This window comes from Lissotriton helveticus, chromosome 2_1 (genome assembly GCF_964261635.1).
Source record: "Lissotriton helveticus chromosome 2_1, aLisHel1.1, whole genome shotgun sequence".
In the NCBI taxonomy this organism is placed as follows: Eukaryota; Metazoa; Chordata; class Amphibia; order Caudata; family Salamandridae; genus Lissotriton; species Lissotriton helveticus.
Window position 1 is genome coordinate 1,005,578,080 of NC_136059.1, and position 27,160 is coordinate 1,005,605,239.

The 27,160-nt window shown below is 48.7% G+C and overlaps 1 protein-coding gene across 1 annotated transcript in view; it reads left to right on the forward strand.

The window, feature by feature from the left end:
- Window positions 1-27,160, forward strand: part of LOC144818405 (annexin A1-like) — a 198,721-nt gene that overhangs the window by 74,996 nt on the left and 96,565 nt on the right. Inside the window, exon 8 of the mRNA XM_078675778.1 lies at window positions 10,531-10,587. Within this exon, the coding sequence (XP_078531904.1) occupies window positions 10,531-10,587 (57 nt within the window). The remainder of the gene's footprint in view (window positions 1-10,530; window positions 10,588-27,160) is intronic.

The following is a 27,160-nucleotide window of genomic DNA, read 5'->3' on the forward strand; positions in this document are numbered from 1 at the left end:
CTTCTTTCTCATACAACAGAAGAAGAAGAAATGGAGGCCCATTCTAGATCTCAGAGCACTCAATACATTCTTGAAGAGCCAATCGTTTCGAATGGTGACCATCCAGGAAATCTTGGGATCCCTAGAGGAAGGAGACTTTATGACGTCTTTAGACCTGCAACACGCATATTACCATATCCCAATACACAGGCGCCACAAAAAATTCCTAAGATTCGCAGTAGCAGGTCAACACTACCAATTCTGTGTCCTCCCATTCGGCCTCAAATCAGCGCCTCGCATTTTCACAAAGTGCCTCGCTCCTGTGGCAGCTTTCCTACGTCAACAAGGTCGCCAGGTCTTCCCCTATCTATGACAGACGCACAAATGTCTTCCAACGCCTGTCTCACTATTTTCCAACGCCTAGGTCTAACACTCAACTACGAGAAATCGACCTTACAGCCCACCAAAGTTACAACATTCCTGGGGGCAACTCTAAATACGACCTCTTCCAAAGCATTCCCATCTCGGGAAAGAAAACACAAACTGATCACTCTGCAGTGTCTTCAAGGAACACCATCAAAGTCCGTACTTTCAAGTCCCTACTAGGGATGATGTCTTCTTGCATACTACTCATTCCTCACTGTCGGCTCAGAATGCGCCCCCTCCAGGAGGCCTTGACCAAGCAGTGGACTCAATGTACAGGTTCTTTCGAGGATCACATAGTCATTACTCGACAAATAACCAAGGCCTTACTTTGGTGGAGAACAGACAAGAACCTATCGAAAGGTCTGACGTTCTTGATGCCTGCAACTCCACATGTCATAACTACAGATGCTTCTCTAGAAGGATGGGGTGCAGTCCTTCAAGAATTGCAAATCAGTGGCAAGTGGACGGAACAAGAAAGGAAACTACATATCAACCTCCTAGAACTGAGGGCAGTTCTCCACTCTCTCCAAGCATTCCTCCCTCGCATCAAAAACTCACCAGTGCTTGTAAGAACGGACAATACAACCACAATGCACTACTTGAACAAGCAGGGAGGGACACGTTCGCTGACACTGTCTCGCGAATCGCAAAATATTTGGAACTGGCTAGTACACAACAACATCAAACTAACAGCAGAGTATGTCCCAGGCAAGGACAACGTCATAGCGGACGCTCTAAGCAGACAGAGGTCACTGTCCCACGAATGGGAACTAGACCAAAAAGTACTGAACGACATCTTCTCGGAATGGGGGAGAGCGCAAATAGACCTCTTTGCCACCAGGGAAAACGCCAAATGCCGCAACTTCGCAAGCTGGCATCCCCAACCGCGGTCACTAGGAAATGCATTTTCCATCGCATGGCGCAACGTGTTTGCGTACGCATTTCCGCCATTTCCCCTGATAACAAGAGTCATTCGGAAAATGAAAACGGAGCACTGCACCTTGATTCTCATTGCCCCATACTGGCCGAGACAGCATTGGTTCACGGACCTCCGTCGCCTCTCAGTCCAACCATCAATCCATCTGGATCAACATCCCTCTCTACTCTCGATGTCCAAAGGCCAAGTACTCCACCCGAATCTGAAATCTCTCAGATTATCGGCATGGCTCCTGAGTACTGAGAGTTCTGCCAACTAAACATCCCGCAGGAGTGCAAGGAAGTCCTAGCTAAGGCAAGAGCAGTTAGCACAAACAAAACGTATTCCTTGAAATGGAAACGCTTTTGTGTTTGGTGTAAGGACAACGATCTTCATCCCTTAAGGATCACTCCGGAGCAGTTACTACCATATTTATTACATCTGGCACAATCGGGACTTGCCCATGCCTCTATCAGAGTTCATCTGGCAGCAATCTCCCGCTTTACAAGAACTTCAAAAGGACATTCTCTATGGTCCAACAGATTAATAAAGCAATTCCTTAAAGGGCTCTATAGATCATTTCCGCGGCCGCGAAGAGTTCCACCAACGTGGCACCTTAACGTGGTACTCAACCAATTGATGAAACACCCGTTTGAGCCCATCCATAGGGCTTATATCAAATACATTTCATGGAAAACAGCACTTCTTTTGGCTTTGACCTCAGCGAGAAGGGTCAGTGAGTTACAAGCTCTTTCCATACAAGATCCTTTCATACAGTTCAGAGAAGACAGAGTGATTTTAAGAACGAATCCTCGCTTCATTCCTAAAGTCCCCTCGGACTTCCATTTAAATGAACCACTTGTACTTCGCTCATTCTTCCCAAATCCCAGTACTGCAGCTGAAAGATCCCTTCACTCTTTGGACCTAAAAAGATGTCTTAAATTTTATCTAGACAAAACAAAACATTTCAGAAAAACGAATCAGCTTTTCATCGCTTTCAGCAGACCTAGAAAAGGCATGCCACTTTCCAAACAAAGCATTTCACGATGGATATCATCTGCAATTGCTTTTTGCCATGACAAAGCCGGACGTCAATTACACTCCAAAGTCCGAGCGCATTCCACAAGAGCTGTGTCCACATCGGCGGCACTATTCGCTGGAGTGCCGATTCTGGACATTTGCAGGGCAGCGACCTGGAAATCGCCGCATACATTTACCAGGCACTATTGCCTGGATACGGAACTGATGCAGGATGCAGCTGTGGGCCAGGCTGTACTTCGCCATCTATTCCAGTAAGATGAGCCTTCCTCCTTCCCACCGTCCTGTACTGGTATGCACATTTATTTACTTTATTCTTTGTATTTGTTGATGGGTACTAGTCGCATGATATGTATTATCTTAGACTGCTCGTAATGTTCCATCACAAATGTGCATAATGTATTGCTTGCTACTCTGATTCAGGCATGTGAATCTATGAAAGACACCCATAATACTGGATAAGAAATGCGTTACTTTCCTGTAACTGCAGTTATCCAGTATTGGTGTCTTTCATAGATTCACTTGCAACCCTCCCGCCTCCCCAGGAAGGTCTCATCTCTCCCTCTATAACATATATTACGTCTACCTAGCTTGGTGCGTACGAAAATCTGAGAGACTGAGGCTCCTGGCAGAAGGTTCTAGAGGGAGGTGGTAGCTGATTGGCTACCTTCAGGAGTTTGGTCCTTTTTACAAAAGGACATAGATAGGCTACTAAGGCAAGGCCCTTAGGCCTACTTTTCTCTATGTATGTCTATAGGACATTACTTTTCTATGTACCGGGGACTCCCATCTCGATGACGGGGAATGATTCAGGCATGTGAATCTATGAAAGACACTAATACTGGATAACTGCAGTTACAGGTAAGTAACGCATTTCTTACTTTGGGTTCGCCATGGATTTCTATACCCCAAATCCTGCATTGTGAGTAAATCTGGTTCTGTTGACGAAGTTATTGTGTGATGTATTGTCCTGAGAAGTTTTTTGGATAAAGTGTAGCGCTGTTTCAGATGTTAGTTGTCACTGTGTATATCCTGCGCATATTGCGATGGAGGTAACTGCCTGTACGTGTGTGTGTTAGTTTCACCGGAATATTGCTAGAGGAAGCTGCGGAAATTATATATAATATAAAGGTTGTTGTGCCAGCCAGTTTTCTTCCGCCCACTACAGCAGGCAATATGGAGCAAGGGATCAGCCCAAGTTTGACTATCTTCTACTGTGGGTGAGGCAGTCGGTTCTTTCACATTGACATATCCACACAAAGCAGCTACAATCAGTGCCAGGGTCTATCTACGATGGCAATGTGTGCTTATTTATTTATTTATTTATTTTGAGAGTTTTATATAGCGCGAACAAGATCTTTGCAGATAACAGAGCGCTTTACAAAGGCAGGTGGAGGGCAGGGGAACAAGGGGGCATAGTGGGGAGGTAGCTCAACATGATCATGTACATAGCACCAATACAGTATATAACATAGTACCAATAAAACGTATAGTACAGGTATGAGGTAGCAGGCATAGTTGGAGCGTAAGTCATCACCAGCTTCATGTACATAGCACCAGTATAGTATATAACATATAACATAGTACCCATATAACGTATAGTACAGGTATGAGGTAGCGGGCATAGTTGGAGCGTAAGTCATCAACAGGTTCATGTACATAGCACCAATATAGTATATAACATAGTACTCATATAACGTATAGCACCAATATAGTATATAACATAGTACTAATGTAACGTATAGTACAGGTACGAGGTAGCAGGCAAAATTGGAGCGTCGGCCATCCACTCGCTGTAAATAAACACGTGCATAGGAATATATAGGCAGTATCATAGCGCCAGACTGGTAATATTGTTCTTAATGTAAAACACGCGAAATTGTTCAAGTGTATTTAGCCATAAGGATACTTTTAACTTCTTTCTTAAAAAGAAGGGAGGAAGAGATGAGTCTTGTTTCGGGAGGAAGTGCGTTCCAGATCCTGGGCGCCATACCAGAGAAGGAGCGTTTGTAGGTTTTTTCCTTCCGGAATCTTCGCGGTTTCAGCAGAAGATTGTTCGTGCTCCTGGTGGTTCTGGACCCACCTGAGATTGTCAACTTATGAGTGAGGTAGCTGGGTGATTTCAAGTGTATAGCCTTGTGCGTCATGCAGGCAATTTTCAGCTGAATTCTGGCTTCCAGAGGCAGCCAGTTCAAGGCTTTGAAGTCAGGAGAGATATGCGAATGCTTTTTTGATCCAGTGATGAGTCTTGCTGCCGCATTTAGTGACGCTCTTAGGGGTGCAGTTGTCGTTAGGGGGAGGCCGCAGAGGGCCACGCTGCCATAGTCTATGCGAGGGATGACTAGAGCTTGTACTGCTGTTTGGAAGTCTTTTGCTGGGAGGAAGGGTTTCAGTTTTCTCAAGGTGTTTATTTGGAAGTTCGCCCCCTTAGTAGCCTTGCTGATATGCTGCTGCATGCTGAGGTTTGTGTCTAGTGTTATGCCTAGGGATTTAGCTGAGTCCACGATGGTCGGTTGGACATTGAGTGCTGTTAGGTGCTTAAGCCATGTTTGAGCGGAAGATATTTTCGTGGGAGGTGAGATTAGGAGGAACTCCGTCTTCATAGCATTGAGTTTGAGGTGGTTGTCAGCCAACCAAGATTGGGTGCTTCTGATCGTTGAATTCAGACTCAGGATGTCTTTGGGGGATTGTAACTTGAGATATATTTGAGTGTCATCGGCGTACATGTGAAAGTGTACATTGGATGCTTGTAACAGAGTGGTGAGAGGTTCCATAACTAGGTTGAACAAAGTAGGGGATAAGCATGATCCTTGAGGGACGCCTAACGATACCGGTACTAGGGAAGACATTAGGTTTTTGCTCTTGAATTTTTGAGACCTGTTGTGAAGAAAGGAAGTGAACCAGCGAAGCACAGTCCCAGATAGGCCCATTCTTGATTTTAGGAGTTCGAGTAAGCTCTCATGTTTCACTGTGTCGAATGCCGAGGAGAGATCAAGAAGGATGAGGAGGCAGGTATTGTTTTGATCTAACATTTGGATGGCGTCGTCGATAATGTGAGTCATAGCGGTTTCAGTACTGTGCCCTGCTCTGAAGCCTGATTGGTGTGGGTTGAGGAGATCAAACTGTTCTATGTGTTTTGTCATTTGCAGTTGGACGCATTTTTCTAGCAGCTTGGCGAGAGTGGGAATGTTGGTAATCGGACGGTAGTTGTTTAGATCGGTGGGGTCGGCTGTTGGTTTCTTCAGTAAAGGTGTAACTTGACCAACTTTGAGGGAGTCCGGGATGGTTCCTTGTTGTAGCGAACTATTGATAATTTTAGTCCAGAGTGGGAGTAGCAGAGGGATGAAGTCTTTTACGGCGTTAGCAGGAAGAGGGTCAGTGAGGTGATTGGATGGTTTTAGAGTGCTGAGTATTCTGCCAATTTCTCCTTCAGAGTAGGTGTCAAAGGATGACCATGTCGCATTGTTTTTTAGTTCAATGGGTGTTATGCAGTTGGGTATTGAGTACAGGCTTGCGTCATTGCGGAGGTCTCTCTTTATATTGTCAGTTTTATTGTTGAAGAAAGCTGCGAAATCTTCACAAGAAGGGGTAGTGCTGATAATGTCGACAGCTGGGGGTTGTTCCTTAGATTGAGATCGAATTAGTTCGAACAATTTACTTGGACGGTTTTTAGCTTGGTCTAGCTGGATTCTGAAGAACTCTGACTTTGAGCGTTTTATTTTCCTGAAGTATGCATTTCTCTTTTTCCTAAGAGTTTTGAGATGCAATGTCGAGGGAATTGATCTCCAGGTACGCTCTGCTGATCGCATAGCCCGTCTCTCTTCATTGAGACTCCCGTTGTACCAGGGGTTGGATTTCTTCGTGGAAACTCTTTTCAATTGCATTGGAGCGGCCTCATTGATTATTGTGGCCATGGAGTTGAGATAGTGGTCAGTTAGGACCAGCACATCAGAGGTGTCGGTAGGGGGGAGTAGGAGATTGCAGCTGTTGGGGGGTAGAGAGTTTGGATTGAGTTTCCTCATGTCTCTTTTCCAGACTTTGGGCATGGCGTATTGCACCGGGATGAGTTTTACCTTTTCCTTGATGATGAATGTTATAATATGGTGGTCTGACCAGTCACAAGGTTGTATTGAGTCGAGTTGAGTGGTGCCTTCTTTGGAAATGACCAGGTCGAGGGTCGAGCCTTTGTCGTGTGTCGGAGTGTTGCAAATTTGAGTGAGGTCAGATGCGGTAAGGAAACTTTTGAGGCTGTTAACTACTGCGTCACTGCCATCATTCCAATGGAGATTGTAGTCACCAAGGTAAATTTGTGTGTGTAGCCGTCCTGCGTTGATTAATATTGTGTCCATGAGTTGTTGGGAGAAGACGAGGTTGTCCCCCGGGGGGTGGTACATGATGTGTAACGAGCATACAGGTTTATTCTCACTGGTGACATCAAGGCAGAAGTATTCACAGGAGGTAAGAGAAGGGGCGGTGACTTTATTAATAGAGAGGTTGCTCTTGTAAATGCAGGCGATTCCGCCACCTGTCTTGTTGGGCCTGTCAAGTCTAGTGATGTAGTAGTTGGGGGGGACTAGGATGTCCATGATAGGACTGGAGGATTCAGTTAACCATGTTTCAGTTAGTATGGCCAGGTCAAGGTTCCTAGACCGGATGAGGTCAGCGACCTCCATCGAGTGTTTTTGGGCCGACCTACAGTTGAGAAGTGTGCATTTGAGACTGGGGGTGCAGGGGGAGGTGGAGGGTTCCGTAGTGAGAGGGACTTTGGTGAGGTTGTTGGGAACAGAGCCTCTGTTGCTATACGTGGGGTGCCTACTGGGGTTGGAGAGAATCGTAGAAATGGACATGTGCGTGGTGGCTAAGCTCTTTTGGGTTGCCGGGACATATGTGCTGAGTAGGGTTTGTATGTCGCGGTCCGAGAGAGTCTTGATAGCGCGCTGGGGGCGGTTGGCGGTATTGCGAGAGGGGATAGATGTCCAATGTGAGGGGTGGTTCGGAAGTGTCTTGATAGTGCGCTTAGGCCTGTTGGAGGTATTGCGAGAGGGGATAGAAATCCCATGTAAGGGGTGCCTAAGATGTGGGGGGGTGTTGTACATTCGTTGACATGTGGTCGTGCGGGAGGGGTGCGGGAGGAGTAATTCTTTGAGCGAGTGAAGCTCTTCTTTCACTTGGAGGAGGGCGGTCATAATTATATCCAGCGTGACGTTGGGAGTGGGGTTAGAGTTATTGGCAGGGTAATCAGCGACAGGCGGGGTGAGGCAGATGCGGGACGAGTGGAGACTGGTCGTTGTGGGGGGGCAAGTGTAGTGCTGGGGGGTGAGAGTGGGGGGACAGATGTTGAGGGGGGAGTGGGTACCAGGAGTGGAGGGAGGGCTAAGGGTGGGAGGGAGTGGACTGTTGAGGGAAGGGTGGAGACTTGGAGTGGCGGGAGGGGATATGTTAAGGGTGGGGTGTATGTCTGGCCTGGGTTGAGTGTCGGGCATATGGGGGGCGCTGATGAGGGGGGAGTGGAGGCTCGGAGTGTCGGGAGTGCATGGAATGAGGGGGGCGATGTCGAGGGAGGGGTGTATGTCAGTATTTCTTTGGGTGGGGGTGGAGGGGGAGATGTTGAGGGAGGGGTGTAGGTCTGGAGTGCGTTGCGTGCAGAGACTGGAAGGGGCGCCGTTGAGTGAGGAGTGGGGGCTCGGAGTGTCGGGAGTGCAGGGAGTGAGGGGGGAGATGTCGAGGGAGGGGTGTATGTCAGTATTTCTTTGGGTGGGGGTGGGGGGGAGATGTTGAGGGAGGGGTGTAGGTCTGGAGTGCGATGAGTGCAGAGACTGGAAGGGGCGCCGTTGAGTGAGGAGTGCGGGCTAGGGGTGGCGGGAGTGCAGGGAGTGAGTGGGGAGATGTTGAAGGAGGTGTGTCTGACATGAGTTGTTTGAGTGCAAAGAGTAGGGTGGGGGGTGATGAGGGAGGAGTGGGGGCCAGGAGGGGGGGCGCAGGGAGTGGGGGGAGAGAGGACACGGGTGGGGGAGCTAGGTGCGGCGCGGGTGTGGGGGGTGGCGGGGGTGGGGAGATTGGAGGGGTAGTTGGGAGGACACAGAGTCGCGTTGTGTGACTAAAAATGAGTTTTGCTTTTTTAGCCGGTGTTTTTTCTATATTGGTGAACGCCCAGCAGCCCCCCAACAATAAAAACAGGGACAAAACAGAAGAAATTACAAAGTGAAAAGGCAAATGGCCAACGGCAGATGTATTGGCTCCACCAAAGCTTGTTTAATTTAAGTATGCAGCAAGGTGTGAGGCTGGGGAGGGGTTGAAGATGACATGAAGCTGAAGCCCTAAACCCATCACCCAGGGAGTTTCAGTACGGCACAAGGCTGGCACCCGCCTGGTCTTTGCCCCCAATTCTTGCCACCTACCCCTCTCCCCTTTTTAATCAGCTCGGACTCGCTACCCACTCTGATCTTTGGCACTTGGCACACACATGCAATATTTTGCTTCAGACACAAGCATTTATTTTTGCAGCATTTGGACACCAAAAAAATGGGGTACACCCTTTCTCAGGTCAGCAAATTTTTCACCCCTTGCAGGGATATATTGTGTGCCCTACAAATCCTGCCAATTCAAGGCAGAGGCATACCCCCACTTTTTGTGACCGAATCCACAATTCAATAAATATCACGTGTTCAACAAAGATAAATGGTTTGTCAACCTGGGGGAACTAGAACTAGCGACACTAGTCAGTTTGTTGGCTGTGTCCATAGGACGTTTAGGAGAGGCCCATCTATGATCCTCAGGTTAGTTAAAGAAAGTGGGTACTTTTGGGAAAGGGCGCACCTCCCATTTGCCGGTAACCTCTAAATGCCGGGTGCCCTGAAGCTGCAAGAGGATTTTTATTTCTGTTGCCTGCAGAATAAATGTATGTGTTAAGCACAGTCGTGAATGCCAGACGCTGACTTGTACACGAGCGATGGCTCAGTGCAAGACAAGTGACAGTCACTCAGCCGGGAAGCGCAGCAAAGGAAACTCAGTGTAGTTCAGAGGTAGTTTCATTCGTCCCTTACACTCTGAAAGAGGAAGGATCTGTGTCCTTCCTAAAGGGCAGCTGAGTCAGTCCTGCTCGGGGTTTGGGCCGGATGGCTGTATTAGACACTGGGTTCTAGCACCTAGAATCTTTTTTCCTGTTCCCACTTGATGCAAGATTTGGGTGTGGAGAGCAGCTTGTGGTTGGCTCCGTTCAGCAGACTGTTAAGTGTGTCAGTGAGCATTTTGTTAAAAAAGAGCCTAGGGCTGGCACAGATCTGCAGACATTCAGACCGTGAATGTTCTTCACTCTCAGATTAAGAGCCGGGGCAGCTTAATCGAGACAAGAGAGATCTATGTTGTGTCTTTTTCACTTAGACCAAAAGCAGGCGGTGGGCTTTCTGAAGCTTGTTCAACTGATATTGCAATAGCATTTGGCGCAGTGTATTGTATAGCTTGTAGTGGTATCTGAATTGTGCCTGTATCTTATGTTGTATTCGGCGCTTAAGAATGTTCTGCTCAATTGGCGAAATTGGTGATGTAAGGCTCCTGACCCTCATAGTGTGAGAGCACCTCTACGGTCAAGCTAGCCCCCCAGGGATCTTTTCATGGGGGCCGAAGTGGCAAAGCTGCTGAAGGAGTAGTAAGTGGGTGAGTGAATATTGCCTGGGCAGGACTTGGGGAAGAAGACTTAATATATTTCCTTTGCTCGTTGAATTTCAGCCTGCTCTTGTGCACACTCTTTGATGGTATCTAGGCAATTGGAGACTTAAGAAAATCAGTCCCTGGGACCACAAACGTTAATGTGGAGTTGTGTGTTATCACTTTAGAAATTGGAGAGAAAGTGGCTTAGTTTGACTTCTTGGCGGTGCTTGCTCTCGAGGGATGATGGAACAACATCAACTGTTGCATGGCTAAGCACTTATAAGGTCCCAAAGGCGAGACCTATTGGCTATGCCAATGCTTGTTTAAAGTTTATGTTCGATTTCGAATATTTACAATGTTGAGAGAACAGATTTGCTCTTTACAATGCATGAGAATTCGTTTTTTTGCTTCTTGCCTTCAATGTCCTCGGATAAAAAATGTCTATTGATTGTAACGTTTTCAACTTGACTGCTATTGCAAACTATAATTAATTCATCCTTGTTCTGGTGTATTTACTTTTCCAGGGCGACAGGAGTGAAGACACTCGTGTGAATGAGGAACTCGTCGATAGTGATGCAAGGGTAAGACAGAAATTCAGGAGAGTCACCGCACCCTCTTTTCCTCAGTCTCCATATCAATATTAAAATCCATAAAAGACAAACGTTTAACTATTACCTGACAAGAAGCAACCTATATCAAGGACTTTTAGTAGACTGTACTGTTGTGTAATTCCGTTCTCATTGTATGTGTCACTCTACAACATTGTCCCTCACACAGTGTCCATGTTTTAATTTCTCAACTGTTGTAAGTGCAAGTTTGTACCAGCATAAACCAAATAAGTGCAAACCACAGGACTGCAAATACTTCAATACACGTTTTTGCATATGCTCTTCATCTTATGTCAGTAACACAGCACAAACAAAAAAAACCTTTGGAATTGGTTAAAGCTTCTGGGTAACACACACCTATAATAGTCGTGATTACTCAGGAACTTAACACGAGTAATCTACACATATAAGTTTACTCTTACACTTTTGAATAACTTTACTTCTTATGGCTATTCACCATTTACTAGTGAAAAGTTACTCAAAAGTGTACTCTCTCACATCCCCACCCCCTGAATTCAGGAGAAAGAGCCTACTTAAAAAATGTAAAGTTACTAGGTGTAACTTGTCACACTTAAGGCCTGAATATGAGTCTGGCAGTCCCTGGACCGCCAGACTCACGGTGGCGTGGCGGTGGCTTCTGACTGCCCTATTACAACTAGGGTGGTTGGACCACCATTGGACTGCTGCAACCGCCAGGGATCAGAATTCCATGGCGGCTGTGCAGCGGTCTGAGGGCCCCAATATGCTTGGTGGTGCCCTGAAGCACCTCCAAGCAAATTATGACTTTCCTCACTGCCAGCGGTCTCATGGAGGTTCTTCCTCCATGAAACTGCTGGCATAGTGGAAAGAGTAGGGCCCCCTCTTGCTCCTGTGCATGGGAGTGTATACAGGGGGGCACATGTTGCGCCTCCCTGTATTTTTGCACCCCTAGTTCCTGCACTGGAAGGAATGCACGACAAAATGCATTATTTCCTGTGCAGGAACGTGCACTGGCGGTCCCGCACCGGGGCAGTTTAAGGCTCGCTATGAGCCTTATAAATGCACCACTGCGGGACTGCTAAGCTGTCTGCCCAACCATAAAAATACTTGTAATTTGGTGAGTGGCGGTGAGTTTTGGCGTTGCAGGAGTGTGGCGGGGGCATGTTGTCTGCTCCTGCACCACCAAAACTTATAATCAGGCACTTGGGTGGAGAAATCCGCTACCAGAGGATAGATCTTCTCATGGTAGAGAATAGGGAGCAGTTTAAAAGTTTTCTAAATGTAAAACTACATAGTGTTAATATTAACATATGTTAAAATAAAATATTTACTTTAAATGTAGAACAAATTAAAACATGCTACATTATTTAATTTGACATGAAATATTTAATTTTTTTAATATTAATTTAAATGTAAATAATTTTTCTTAAGATTTAAAAAAAAATCCAACTGAACTTTTGAGAATTGTTGCTAATTATATTGTAAAAATTATTAAATGTTGTTTATAGAATAAACAAAAAAATTAACTCATTTAAAAAAAAGAAAGGTAATGTTTAATGGTTACTAACATGTTCTATAACAAAACATTGTATTACAGCCTCTTTGGGAAATCTAAACCAAAATCTACAAGACCAACATATAAATATATATAATTTATTTATATTTATATCTCTAAACCAACCCTACTCCACATAGAATAGAGCACGCACACAAAGAGTGCTAAGTTTCAAAGGCACTTTTTATTACATTTGACCTCCTCCGACCTGGCAACACTGAGAGAACGCGTTTTCGGCTATCACAGCAGCCTTCTTCCGTCTAATGAGAGCCATTGTATTAAAAGCCTTTATAGTCTGTCCAATTGCATGGATACAGAAAACATACTGCTTAAGATTTAAAAAGACACACTCTTCTTTTAAGCAAAAGCCCGCAGGTGCATACACAGTGAATGCACTCTAATTACTTGCACTCTGGGCTCATAATTCCAATATATATATATATATATATATATCTATATATCACAGTCAAAAAGAGTTGCCCCAGTGAGTCAAACCACAAGTACGAACTTATTTTCGAGTATTTATTGATGGCAGCCTCAACATCCAAAGGGCATTAATTCCAAACAAAGTTCATCACCAGCCATACGCGTTTCTGGAACCATCGTTCCCTTCCTCAGTGGCTCGACCCTGCTTTCCTCACACAGCTGCTCCCACACGTTATTTAAATTCCCAGGTCTGCCTCAGTGGGCGGGGCCAGAACCTCTGGCATTCTGGATCTGGTAGTGCAGGAGTAATAGTTCCTCAAGTGAGTGCTAAGTGGGATGCAGAAATAAAGTCTTGTGTTACCCAAGTGGGTTGCTGGAAGTCCTGCTCGCCTCTGTTGTTCTTTTAAAGGCTGTCATCTCGAGCGTAGATCTCGTGAAACTGATGCGGCCGATTCAAGCTGCATCACGAGCCCGCTTTCATGCGGTGGGTCAGACTCGCGGCTGAGCAAAGCCGCTAATATCACAGTCAAAAAGAGTTGCCCCAGTGAGTCAAACCACAAGTACGAACTTATTTTCGAGTATTTATTGATGGCAGCCTCAACATCCAAAGGGCATTAATTCCAAACAAAGTTCATCACCAGCCATACGCGTTTCTGGAACCATCGTTCCCTTCCTCAGTGGCTCGACCCTGCTTTCCTCACACAGCTGCTCCCACACGTTATTAAATTCCCAGGTCTGCCTCAGTGGGCGGGGCCAGAACCTCTGGCATTCTGGATCTGGTAGTGCAGGAGTAATAGTTCCTCAAGTGAGTGCTAAGTGGGATGCAGAAATAAAGTCTTGTGTTACCCAAGTGGGTTGCTGGAAGTCCTGCTCGCCTCTGTTGTTCTTTTAAAGGCTGTCATCTCGAGCGTAGATCTCGTGAAACTGATGCGGCCGATTCAAGCTGCATCACGAGCCCGCTTTCATGCGGTGGGTCAGACTCGCGGCTGAGCAAAGCCGCTAATATCACAGTCAAAAAGAGTTGCCCCAGTGAGTCAAACCACAAGTACGAACTTATTTTCGAGTATTTATTGATGGCAGCCTCAACATCCAAAGGGCATTAATTCCAAACAAAGTTCATCACCAGCCATACGCGTTTCTGGAACCATCGTTCCCTTCCTCAGTGGCTCGACCCTGCTTTCCTCACACAGCTGCTCCCACACGTTATTTAAATTCCCAGGTCTGCCTCAGTGGGCGGGGCCAGAACCTCTGGCATTCTGGATCTGGTAGTGCAGGAGTAATAGTTCCTCAAGTGAGTGCTAAGTGGGATGCAGAAATAAAGTCTTGTGTTACCCAAGTGGGTTGCTGGAAGTCCTGCTCGCCTCTGTTGTTCTTTTAAAGGCTGTCATCTCGAGCGTAGATCTCGTGAAACTGATGCGGCCGATTCAAGCTGCATCACGAGCCCGCTTTCATGCGGTGGGTCAGACTCGCGGCTGAGCAAAGCCGCTAATATCACAGTCAAAAAGAGTTGCCCCAGTGAGTCAAACCACAAGTACGAACTTATTTTCGAGTATTTATTGATGGCAGCCTCAACATCCAAAGGGCATTAATTCCAAACAAAGTTCATCACCAGCCATACGCGTTTCTGGAACCATCGTTCCCTTCCTCAGTGGCTCGACCCTGCTTTCCTCACACAGCTGCTCCCACACGTTATTTAAATTCCCAGGTCTGCCTCAGTGGGTGGGGCCAGAACCTCTGGCATTCTGGATCTGGTAGTGCAGGAGTAATAGTTCCTCAAGTGAGTGCTAAGTGGGATGCAGAAATAAAGTCTTGTGTTACCCAAGTGGGTTGCTGGAAGTCCTGCTCGCCTCTGTTGTTCTTTTAAAGGCTGTCATCTCGAGCGTAGATCTCGTGAAACTGATGCGGCCGATTCAAGCTGCATCACGAGCCCGCTTTCATGCGGTGGGTCAGACTCGCGGCTGAGCAAAGCCGCTAATATCACAGTCAAAAAGAGTTGCCCCAGTGAGTCAAACCACAAGTACGAACTTATTTTCGAGTATTTATTGATGGCAGCCTCAACATCCAAAGGGCATTAATTCCAAACAAAGTTCATCACCAGCCATACGCGTTTCTGGAACCATCGTTCCCTTCCTCAGTGGCTCGACCCTGCTTTCCTCACACAGCTGCTCCCACACGTTATTTAAATTCCCAGGTCTGCCTCAGTGGGCGGGGCCAGAACCTCTGGCATTCTGGATCTGGTAGTGCAGGAGTAATAGTTCCTCAAGTGAGTGCTAAGTGGGATGCAGAAATAAAGTCTTGTGTTACCCAAGTGGGTTGCTGGAAGTCCTGCTCGCCTCTGTTGTTCTTTTAAAGGCTGTCATCTCGAGCGTAGATCTCGTGAAACTGATGCGGCCGATTCAAGCTGCATCACGAGCCCGCTTTCATGCGGTGGGTCAGACTCGCGGCTGAGCAAAGCCGCTAATATCACAGTCAAAAAGAGTTGCCCCAGTGAGTCAAACCACAAGTACGAACTTATTTTCGAGTATTTATTGATGGCAGCCTCAACATCCAAAGGGCATTAATTCCAAACAAAGTTCATCACCAGCCATACGCGTTTCTGGAACCATCGTTCCCTTCCTCAGTGGCTCGACCCTGCTTTCCTCACACAGCTGCTCCCACACGTTATTTAAATTCCCAGGTCTGCCTCAGTGGGCGGGGCCAGAACCTCTGGCATTCTGGATCTGGTAGTGCAGGAGTAATAGTTCCTCAAGTGAGTGCTAAGTGGGATGCAGAAATAAAGTCTTGTGTTACCCAAGTGGGTTGCTGGAAGTCCTGCTCGCCTCTGTTGTTCTTTTAAAGGCTGTCATCTCGAGCGTAGATCTCGTGAAACTGATGCGGCCGATTCAAGCTGCATCACGAGCCCGCTTTCATGCGGTGGGTCAGACTCGCGGCTGAGCAAAGCCGCTAATATCACAGTCAAAAAGAGTTGCCCCAGTGAGTCAAACCACAAGTACGAACTTATTTTCGAGTATTTATTGATGGCAGCCTCAACATCCAAAGGGCATTAATTCCAAACAAAGTTCATCACCAGCCATACGCGTTTCTGGAACCATCGTTCCCTTCCTCAGTGGCTCGACCCTGCTTTCCTCACACAGCTGCTCCCACACGTTATTTAAATTCCCAGGTCTGCCTCAGTGGGCGGGGCCAGAACCTCTATATATATATATATATATATATATATATATATATATATATATATATATATATATATATCAATGCTCGAAGGTGTCCACCTTTGAGTAGCACGCGAACAGCAGCTTGGTTTATGTATAGGTGAGGACGGGGATCCACTCGTAGACGCCGCTCCGTACGGGATCTGCCCGACTCGTTTCGAATCTCCATATGCTTCTCTTCAGGGGCTTTAACGGAAGCAGTGTGTGCAACCGCCGACCCACTTCCCCATTTTATATATAACACACCCACCGATGGGAGGCTCAAATGAGACTGTGCATTCTGGGAAGTGTGGTCCGGGAAGCACACAATCAAGTCCTGTATGGACTCCACAAGTGGGCCCGTCCTCGATGCCAAGTACGACTGCTGCTTCACTTTAGTGACCCCCAGGGTACCGGGGTGGTGCATACTCCATGGCTGGACGGCCTCGTATAAATCAATGCTCGAAGGGGTCCACCTTTGAGTAGCACGCGAACAGCAGCTTGGTTTATGTATAGGTGAGGACGGGGATCCACTCGTAGACACCGCTCCGTACGGGATCTGCCCGACGCGTTTCGAAGCTCCATATGCTTCTATTCAGGGGCTTTAACGGAAGCGGTGTGCGCAACCGCTGACCCACTTCCCCATTTTATATATAACACACCCACCGATGGGAGGCTCAAATGAGACTGTGCATTCTGGGAAGTGTGGTTCGGGAAGCACACAATCAAGTCCTGTATGGACTCCACAAGTGGGCCCGTCCTTGATTCCATGTACGACTGCTGCTTCACTTTAGTGACCCCCAGGGTACCGGGGTGGTGCATACTCCGCGGCTGGACGGCCGCACATAAATCAATGCTCGAAGGTGTCCACCTTTGAGTAGCACGCGAACAGCAGCTTGGTTTATGTATAGATGAGGACGGGGATCCACTCGTAGACGCCGCTCCGTACGGGATCTGCCCAACGCGTTTCGAAGCTCCATATGCTTGTCTTCAGGGGTGTAGGAAGGTAGATCCCTGACTATGGTTGCCCCCAACTTTTTGCCTGGTGTTTTGCTGGTTTTCTGACTTAGTTGACCTGGGGCCCTGCTATTCAGAACCCCAGGCCTACTGCTCTCTCTGTAAAATGGATTCCATGTACCTTAGGTACATATCTAATTGGATACTGAGTCACCTTATCAGTCCCTGTACAGTGTACCTTAGTTACCCAGGGCATAGGTGTACCCAGGGCCTACCAGGGGCTGCAGCATGTATTATGCCACCCCTGGCTGGCCATCCAAATCTGACACAAGTGGCTGCACGACAGCTGGGGCAAGGTGGTGTAATCACCCTTTGCTTTAGATATAGTATACCTATATCTAACCCTAAAATGGACACACAGATCTCCTATCAGTCACTCCTATGGCAGGCCTTAACAATCCTGAAGGCAGAGTGCTTGGAATCGTGTGAGATGGTGCTCTGGCATGAGCTGAGCCTGTCTGCGGCTTTCGGGATCCCTCCCTTAGCCGTTTCCATGATATTGCATACCATATACTCTTAAGTGCATTATAATCCTCGCGGTTATATGCCAACTCTGGTATCGCTTTATCAAAACATGTCGAGTAAGGTGTCATACGAATTGGAATACTAACCCCTCGCCAATTCTGGCGACGGGGTTAGCATTCCACCCTTCTAGAGGGACACGACATGTATGTAACCTGTAACCCCGGTTAAAGTCAGACAGAGCCTTAGCATCCACAAAATGGATGCTGCCACCGAGACACAAGTCTGCCCTCCTGCTGCTGGGAGTCCTCCCAAAGCAGGAGGCAAGGACAAAGGGTTTCCTGCCAGGGGCGGTGCCAGCACCGTCCCAGACAGGGTTTTGTGTATTCCAGGTAGGCAGGGCTACAGAGGAAGGTGACTGCAAGTGGCACCCCGGTGCTCACTGTGCATAGGCCGGCTGAAACCAGTTCCAGGGGCACTCCAGCCCCTGGCCTGGGGAAAGCCCGCCAAAGGAGAGGGGTGTAACCACCCCCCTCCTGGTCCCACCCATAGGGCAGGACTTAGTCGCGTGCCAGCCCCCTTTTCCCAGATAAAGGTAGGAGCAGGCCCCCTTCCAAATTAGATCATCTTTGGAATCAAGACACGACTTTCTGCGAAAGGACTTCAAGATTTCCTTCTTCAAGATTCTCCCTTGTGACTAAGGAGTAGTCACCCTGCATCCGCAGGCACCATCGCAAGAACACTGCGGTCTGCTGTAAGTCCTTCCTCCGGAATCCGACTGCCCAGCTCGACAAGACCCGGCTTCCCTGGCACCTCCGACCTCTACTCACCTCTACAGCCAAGCTGAGAACCGTGAGTGCGACGAGACCTCAAGGGACCGACTATTGCCAAGACTGCACGACTTCTGCACAGCAAGCCCGCCGAGTAATTTCCTGGCGAATGCTTTGGGGTCCGAGAAGCCCCGACCCTGAGCAGCTCCAGCACCGAAGAGTAGCCCCCCAGCATCTCCACGATCGGCGTGGGGCCCTTCTGCTTTTTGCTGCTCACCGCATTGTTTGGCTACTAGCCCGCTGGCTTGTGGCCTTCTGAACGACGCCCGACGACATCACTGCTGCTAGTCTGGTTGCTCCAGACTGGCTCTTGCTCCCTTCCAGAAGAGGAGCACCCCGGACCCTCCTGGTCCACTCAAGACGCCATTTTGAGTCCACCGCGTGGGCTTGAATTAGCCAAGGCTTTGTTGCCCAATCCTGGGTTCTTCGACGCCGACAGCTTCATCCATCGTGGGACAGCTCGCCTCTCCATCCTGGTCGCCGACAACACCTCCTGGTCCGTGAGATCTGCAGAGCACAGCGTCACCCACTCACCTAGTCGAGGTGACTACCATCCGGTGCCCTCCTGGTACCCACTGACTACTGGCTAGTAGTCACGAACTTGGTCCCCTCTGCTTTCAGGTGTCATCCATCTTCCAGATCCAGGCTTGGATCACTTCGAACTATCTTCACTGGTCGCCTGCCAGCATCTTTTCTCCAGGCTCCTGGTCCGGCAACGAGGATTCCCGACGTCTTTTGAGACCTATGCAGCTGCAGCCCCTGGGCTAGGTAACTTCGGCATTTCGGTGCCCCAGCATAGCCTCACTATCCAAGGGTCAGGATCCACTGTCGTTTTCTCCCTACCAGGTCGGGTTCGCCCGTGAACACTAACTTTAGCGTTACTAGCTACCATAGACTTTGTCCCGCATCCCGCGTGAGAGTGCACACTCTGCACCCGAGTCCCCTAGGCCTCCTAGAAGTAATCTAACGATTCCATAGTCAAGTCCTAGCGATTCCAAAGCCTATTAGTACTGTACTTACCTGCTAGTAATTTCGCATTTCACTTTTAAAGTATATGGTTTTTCGTGCCCCTCGGGCATTTGTGTATACCGTGCTAACTTAAGTATTTTCGTAAGAGTTTTGTTGTGTGCCTAGCACCCTGTCCTCATAAAGAGTACAGGGCTGTTGTGATTCTAATAAATACATTGTTTATTTTCATAACACTTGTGTGGTGTCCTTTCACTGGGTGTTCAAGGGGTAATGTGATGGTAAAACAGCTGGCTTAACACGCCCTCTAGAGTCTTAGCCTTAGACTGCTTGTATCCATGCTACTAGGATGGTATACACCCGTTACAACGGATCTTTTACTCCGCACTACCATTACAACGCGACCATTACTCCGCATACCATTACAACGCATTGCGCTGGGGGGCGCTCTAGGATAGGGAATAAGTATAATTTACTATCCAACACCTTCCCTAGGGTCCACGGGGACTGGAGTTAGAATAGTAAATTATACTTACCACTATCCAGCGCCCCAAGGCGCTATGCGTTGTAACGGTATGCGGAGTAAAAGTCGCGTTGTAATGGTCTGCGGAGTAAAAGTATGCGTTATAACGTCATACATCCTACTAGGATAGCTGGTCTATAAGGTTGACTTACAACCAATCATCAATAAGGGTTGTTTGGACTGATATATAGTGATCACTAGAATAGTGAACACTGCACATCAGGCCAACTTCTCACATTGGTGAGCAGCGGTTGGGATTTGAGCTTGCTGTTGTTTTACCACACATCCTAAGAATATCTTGTGAAAGATCACATAAGTACTAAAGGTACATATAACTTAGCTTAGAATACTCTGAGTTCTACTGAACCAGCTGTTGTAGCTCCTAGGGCCTAGCACACCCTAAACTACAACTCTAGCAAGGGATCAGTAGGCAAACATATAGTGTAGGTAAGTGCACCACTTACACCTCACTAGAAAAGCATGTCTACCCATGGAGAGTCTTCAGAGACTCCCCTTGTGGTTATTGACCCTCCACAGGTCACTTCAAGATATGCAGCTCTCAGTTTCCAGGAGATGAGACAAGTGTGTACCTCCAGGAAACTGAAACAGGGGTCTAACCCCACCATTCCCTTTCTGATAGGTCTCTTAGAGGCCTATGATGCGAGAAAGGTTTCTCAGCTAGATGGGAATATGCCAGCCTTAGAGGGTACCACTGGGGATCCAGACCTCCACAACACTGTAAATACAGTTGAGGAGGAGGATCCTGAGGAACTCTCTGGGGATGAGGTAGACAAAGGTCTTGAGGTAGTCAGAAGGCTAACTAGGGCCAACTTAGACCTACTTGGGGAAGGATCTGGGGGACCCCCAGTACTGACCCTGATGAGGCCTAACCTTGGAGTTAGGAGAGATAGATCTCTTTCTAGGGACTCCATTAGATCTCTGCACTCTAATGCCTCTTCTCAGGGGAGAAGGAACTCTCCCCAGAGGAGAATGACTTCCCCTCAGAGAAGAGAGCATGAAGCAAGGATGAGACAAGCTAGACTGAGGATTGAAAGGGAAGAACTTGCCCTGGCCAAAGAAAAGCTTGCATTTGCTAGAGAGCAGCAGATGAGTGGGTTAGCTCCCACTGGTGGCAGCAATCTCCCAAGAGATAGAGAGAAGGGTTTAGATACTAAACACCTGACAAAGATAGTGCCCCCCTTTAAGCAAGGGGATGACATCCAGAAATGGATGGCTGCTCTGGAGAGGGCCTGCACTGTGCAGTGCATTCCCCAGAGTCAGTGGGCAGCTATACTGTGGCTCTCCTTTGATGGCAAAGGTAGAGATAAGCTCCTCACTACTAGAGTTGAGGAGGCTAACAATTACCAGGTCCTGAAAAATGCACTGGTTGATGGGTTTGGCTTAACCACTGAGCAGTACAGGTTGCTGTTCAGAGACACCCAGAAAACTCAGTCTCAGGACTGGTCTGACTTTGTTGATTGTGCCACTAAGGCTTTGGAAGGCTGGCTACTGGGTAGCAAGGTTACTGACTTCACAGGATTATATAATCTTATTATGAGAGAGCAAGTCTTAAATAATTGTCAGAACCAGTTATTACACCAGCACCTGGTAGACTCTGATCTGACCTCTCCACAAGAATTGGGTAAGAGGGCAGACAAATGGGTCAGAACCAGGATTAGGCCCAAGAACCAAGGTGGTGACCAGAAAAAGGAATCAACCAAGCCTCAAGAGAAGGGTGGGAATAAATCTCCAGATCAAACCACATCAGGGCTCCAAAAATCCTCTGAGGGGGGTGGGTCCCAGAATCCTTCTAATAACCAGAAGAAACCCTATTGTTATCCCTGTAAACAGGTGGGTCATTTGAAAACTGACAGCAGTTGCCCAAAGAATAACAATAAGGAGAACATACCCCCAAGTAACATTCCCAAGCCTCCTGTTACTACTAGTAGTAATCCCCCAGGTGGTGGGAGTGCCCCCAAGAATTTGGGTGCATTCACTTTGGGAGTTCCTGGGGACTCTGGCCTAACCAGGCCCCCAAACTCAGATACTCTTGTCTGTGAGACTGGCATGGGGTTTGCCAACTTCACAACTTGTCCCAACACTTTGGGCAAGTACAGACAGGAGCCCCTCATCAATGGAATGAAAGTTGAGGCCTATAGAGATACAGGGGCTAGCATCACCATGGTGACTGAGAGTCTAGTCCCCTCAAGGCAACTTTTACCTGGTGCCACATACCAGGTGGTAAACATTGATGGAGTGAAGAAAACTCATCCCATGGCAGTAGTAAATCTCAGCTGGGGAAGTGTCACTGGCCCCAAGAGAGTGGCAGTGTCATCCAACTTGCCTGTAGATTGCCTACTGGGGAATGATTTAGAGACCTCAGCCTGGGCTGAGGTAGAGCAAGAAACCCATTCTAGAATGGTAAACCCCCAAAGTAAGGTTAGTGGGGCAGTGTTAGCCACAGCCCCAGTCCAAGATGTCCTCCCTGAACAGGTCAGGAGGGTTGGGCCAGTCACAACCCAATCTCAGACAACTTCCTTCCCAGTACAGGTTGTCAAGGCTGTAATGGTAACAGCCCACACCCAAACTGAGCCCCCTCCTGAAAAGGTTGGTGGAGTTGTGATGGCCACAGCTCAAACTCAGACAGATAATAGTGTTGTGAAGCCTGAAACTATGGATCACTCCACTCAGACAGAGAGTATTGAGGAGGAAGAGAAATCTCCCTCCCACCAGACTCTAGGAAAGGATCAGCCTCCTCAGGGAACTGATCTGACCCCTTGTGAAGAAACTGCCACAGAGGTAGTCAGGCCTAGCCTGGAAGGACCCCTGATGTCAGTGGACCCTTCCAAGGTGGGACCCAGTCTGGAGCAGGTAACCTGCCCCTCTCTACCCTGCCTCAGTCAGCCCAGGGCTGTAGAGGTCAGGGAGGCCAGTGTTGGACCCCAAAGGGCCCCCTGTCCAAAAGAACCCCCCAATCAGCAGATTAAGGGCACTGAAGCTAGTAGTCCTAGCCAAGGGAAAATAAAACAAACTCCTGAGGGATCCCCCTTAAATTTAGTTAGGGACCTCCCACAGATGGACACTGTTGGACACAGCCAAACTTGGGACCTGAGGGCCCCAGACCTGACCTGTCCCTCCAGTAAGCCAAACAGAGGGACCCAACCTCCAGCTGTAGGTAGCCAGAGGTTGACCATGAGAGCCCAAAACAACTCAGTCTTGGAAAGAAAGGCCTCTATGGTGGATAGTGATTGGAGGAAGCTGAGCCCAAAATTAGTGGAGCCTCACTTCAGTACTCCATTTCAGAACCAGCCTTTTACTTTGCCAAAACACACCACAGGTAGAGATTCCCTATGGTGGAGACCCTCAGACACCCTTAGGGTGAGGGATTGCTTAGTGGACCATGATATAGGGGGTAACCATGCCAGTGCTGGTACTTCCTTATATGGCCACTCAGGCAATATAGGCTTACCTGGCAAGGCTAGCCTTATCTCCTTTCGTTTGGGGGGGGGTTATGTAGGAAGGTAGATCCCTGACTATGGTTGCCCCCAACTTTTTGCCTGGTGTTTTGCTGGTTTTCTGACTTAGTTGACCTGGGGCCCTGCTATTCAGAACCCCAGGCCTACTGCTCTCTCTGTAAAATGGATTCCATGTACCTTAGGTACATATCTAATTGGATACTGAGTCACCTTATCAGTCCCTGTACAGTGTACCTTAGGTACCCAGGGCATAAGTGTACCCAGGGCCTACCAGGGGCTGCAGCATGTATTATGCCACCCCTGGCTGGCCATCCAAATCTGACACAACTGGCTGCACGACAGCTGGGGCAAGGTGGTGTAATCACCCTTTGCTTTAGATATAGTATACCTATATCTAACCCTAAAATGGACACACAGATCTCCTATCAGTCACTCCTATGGCAGGCCTTAACAATCCTGAAGGCAGAGTGCTTGGAATCGTGTGAGATGGTGCTCTGGCATGAGCTGAGCCTGTCTGCGGCTTTCGGGATCCATCCCTTAGCCGTTTCCATGATATCGCATACCATATCCTCTTAAGTGCATTATAATCCTCGCGGTTATATGCCAACTCTGGTATCGCTTTATCAAAACATGTCGAGTAAGGTGTCATACGAATTGGAATACTAACCCCTCGCCAATTCTGGCGACGGGGTTAGCATTCCACCCTTCTAGAGGGACACGACATGTATGTAACCTGTAACCCCGGTTAAAGTCAGACAGAGCCTTAGCATCCACAAAATGGATGCTGCCACCGAGACACAAGTCTGCCCTCCTGCTGCTGGGAGTCCTCCCAGAGCAGGAGGCAAGGACAAAGGGTTTCCTGCAAGGGGCGGTGCCAGCACCGTCCCAGACAGGGTTTTGTGTATTCCAGGTAGGCAGGGCTACAGAGGAAGGTGACTGCAAGTGGCACCCCGGTGCTCACTGTGCATAGGCCGGCTGAAACCAGTTCCAGGGGCACTCCAGCCCCTGGCCTGGGGAAAGCCCGCCAAAGGAGAGGGGTGTAACCACCCCCCTCCTGGTCCCACCCATAGGGCAGGACTTAGTCGCGTGCCAGCCCCCTTTTCCCAGATAAAGGTAGGAGCAGGCCCCCTTCCAAATTAGATCATCTTTGGAATCAAGACACGACTTTCTGCGAAAGGACTTCAAGATTTCCTTCTTCAAGATTCTCCCTTGTGACTAAGGAGTAGTCACCCTGCATCCGCAGGCACCATCGCAAGAACACTGCGTTCTGCTGTAAGTCCTTCCTCCGGAATCCGACTGCCCAGCTCGACAAGACCCGGCTTCCCTGGCACCTCCGACCTCTACTCACCTCTACAGCCAAGCTGAGAACCGTGAGTGCGACGAGACCTCAAGGGACCGACTATTGCCAAGACTGCACGACTTCTGCACAGCAAGCCCGCCGAGTAATTTCCTGGCGAGTGCTTTGGGGTCCGAGAAGCCCCGACCCTGAGCAGCTCCAGCACCGAAGAGTAGCCCCCCAGCATCTCCACGATCGGCGTGGGGCCCTTCTGCTTTTTGCTGCTCACCGCGTTGTTTGGCTACTAGCCCGCTGGCTTGTGGCCTTCTGAACGACGCCCGACGACATCACTGCTGCTAGTCTGGTTGCTCCAGACTGGCTCTTGCTCCCTTCCAGAAGAGGAGCACCCCGGACCCTCCTGGTCCACTCAAGACGCCATTTTGAGTCCACCGCGTGGGCTTGAATTAGCCAAGGCTTTGTTGCCCAATCCTGGGTTCTTCGACGCCGACAGCTTCATCCATCGTGGGACAGCTCGCCTCTCCATCCTGGTCGCCGACAACACCTCCTGGTCCGTGAGATCTGCAGAGCACAGCGTCGCCCACTCACCTAGTCGAGGTGACTACCATCCGGTGCCCTCCTGGTACCCACTGACTACTGGCTAGTAGTCACGAACTTGGTCCCCTCTGCTTTCAGGTGTCATCCATCTTCCAGATCCAGGCTTGGATCACTTCGAACTATCTTCACTGGTCGCCTGCCAGCATCTTTTCTCCAGGCTCCTGGTCCGGCAACGAGGATTCCCGACGTCTTTTGAGACCTATGCAGCTGCAGCCCCTGGGCTAGGTAACTTCGGCATTTCGGTGCCCCAGCATAGCCTCACTATCCAAGGGTCAGGATCCACTGTCGTTTTCTCCCTACCAGGTCGGGTTCGCCCGTGAACACTAACTTTAGCGTTACTAGCTACCATAGACTTTGTCCCGCATCCCGCGTGAGAGTGCACACTCTGCACCCGAGTCCCCTAGGCCTCCTAGAAGTAATCTAACGATTCCATAGTCAAGTCCTAGCGATTCCAAAGCCTATTAGTACTGTACTTACCTGCTAGTAATTTCGCATTCCACTTTTAAAGTATATGGTTTTTCGTGCCCCTCGGGCATTTTTGTATACCGTGCTAACTTAAGTATTTTCGTAAGAGTTTTGTTGTGTGCCTAGCACCCTGTCCTCATAAAGAGTACAGGGCTGTTGTGATTCTAATAAATACATTGTTTATTTTCATAACACTTGTGTGGTGTCCTTTCACTGGGTGTTCAAGGGGTAATGTGATGGTAAAACAGCTGGCTTAACACGCCCTCTAGAGTCTTAGCCTTAGACTGCTCGTATCCATGCTACTAGGATAGCTGGTCTATAAGGTTGACTTACAACCAATCATCAATAAGGGTTGTTTGGACTGATATATAGTGATCACTAGAATAGTGAACACTGCACATCAGGCCAACTTCTCACAAGGGGCTTTAACGGAAGCGGTGTGCGCAACCGCCGACCCACTTCCCCATTTCATATATAACACACCCACCGATGGGAGGCTCAAATGAGACTGTGCATTCTGGGAAGTGTGGTCCGGGAAGCACACAGTCAAGTCCTGTATGGACTCCACAAGTGAGCCCGTCCTCGATTCCAAATACGACTGCTGCTTCACTTTAGTGACCCCCAGGGTACCGGGGTGGTGCATACTCCGCGGCTGGACGGCCGCGTATAAATCAATGCTCGAAGGTGTCCACCTTTGAGTAGCACGTGAACAGCAGCTTGGTTTATGTATAGGTGAGGACGGGGATCCACTCGTAGACGCCGCTCCGTATGGGATCTGCCCGACGCGTTTCGAAGCTCCATATGCTTCTCTTCAGGGGCTTTAACGGAAGCGGTGTGCGCAACCGCCGACCCACTTCCCCATTTTATATATAACACACCCACCGATGGGAGGCTCAAATGAGACTGTGCATTCTGGGAAGTGTGGTCCGGGAAGCACACAATCAAGTCCTGTATGGACTCCACAAGTGGGCCCGTCCTCGATTCCAAGTACGACTGCTGCTTCACTTTAGTGACCCCAAGGGTACCGGGGTGGTGCATATTCCGCGGCTGGACGGCCGCGTATAAATCAATGCTCGAAGGTGTCCACCTTTGAGTAGCACGCGAACAGCAGCTTGGTTTATGTATAGGTGAGGACAGGGATCCGCTCGTAGACGCCGCTCCGTACGAGATCTGCCCGACGCGTTTCGAAGCTCCATATGCTTCTCTTCAGGAGCTTTAACGGAAGCGGTGTGCGCAACCGCCGACCCACTTCCCCTTTTTATATATAACACACCCACCGATGGGAGGCTCAAATGAGACTGTGCATTCTGGGAAGTGTGGTCCGGGAAGCACACAATCAAGTCCTGTATGGACTCCACAAGTGGGCCCGTCCTCGATTCCAAGTACGACTGCTGCTTCACTTTAGAGACCCCCAGGGTACCGGAGTGGTGCATACTCCGCGGCTGGACGGCCACGTACAAAATCAAAGCTCGAAGGTGTCCACCTTTGAGTAGTACGCGAACAGCAGCTTGGTTTATGTATAGGTGAGGACGGGGATCCACTCGTAGACGCCGCTCCGTACGGGATCTGCCCGCCGCGTTTCGAAGCTCCATATGCTTCTCTTCAGGGGCTTTAACGGAAGCGGTGTGCGCAACCGCCGACCCACTTCCCCATTTTATATATAACACACCCACCGATGGGAGGCTCAAATGAGACTGTGCATTCTGGGAAGTGTGGTCCGGGAAGCACACAATCAAGTCCTGTATGGACTCCACAAGTGGGCCCG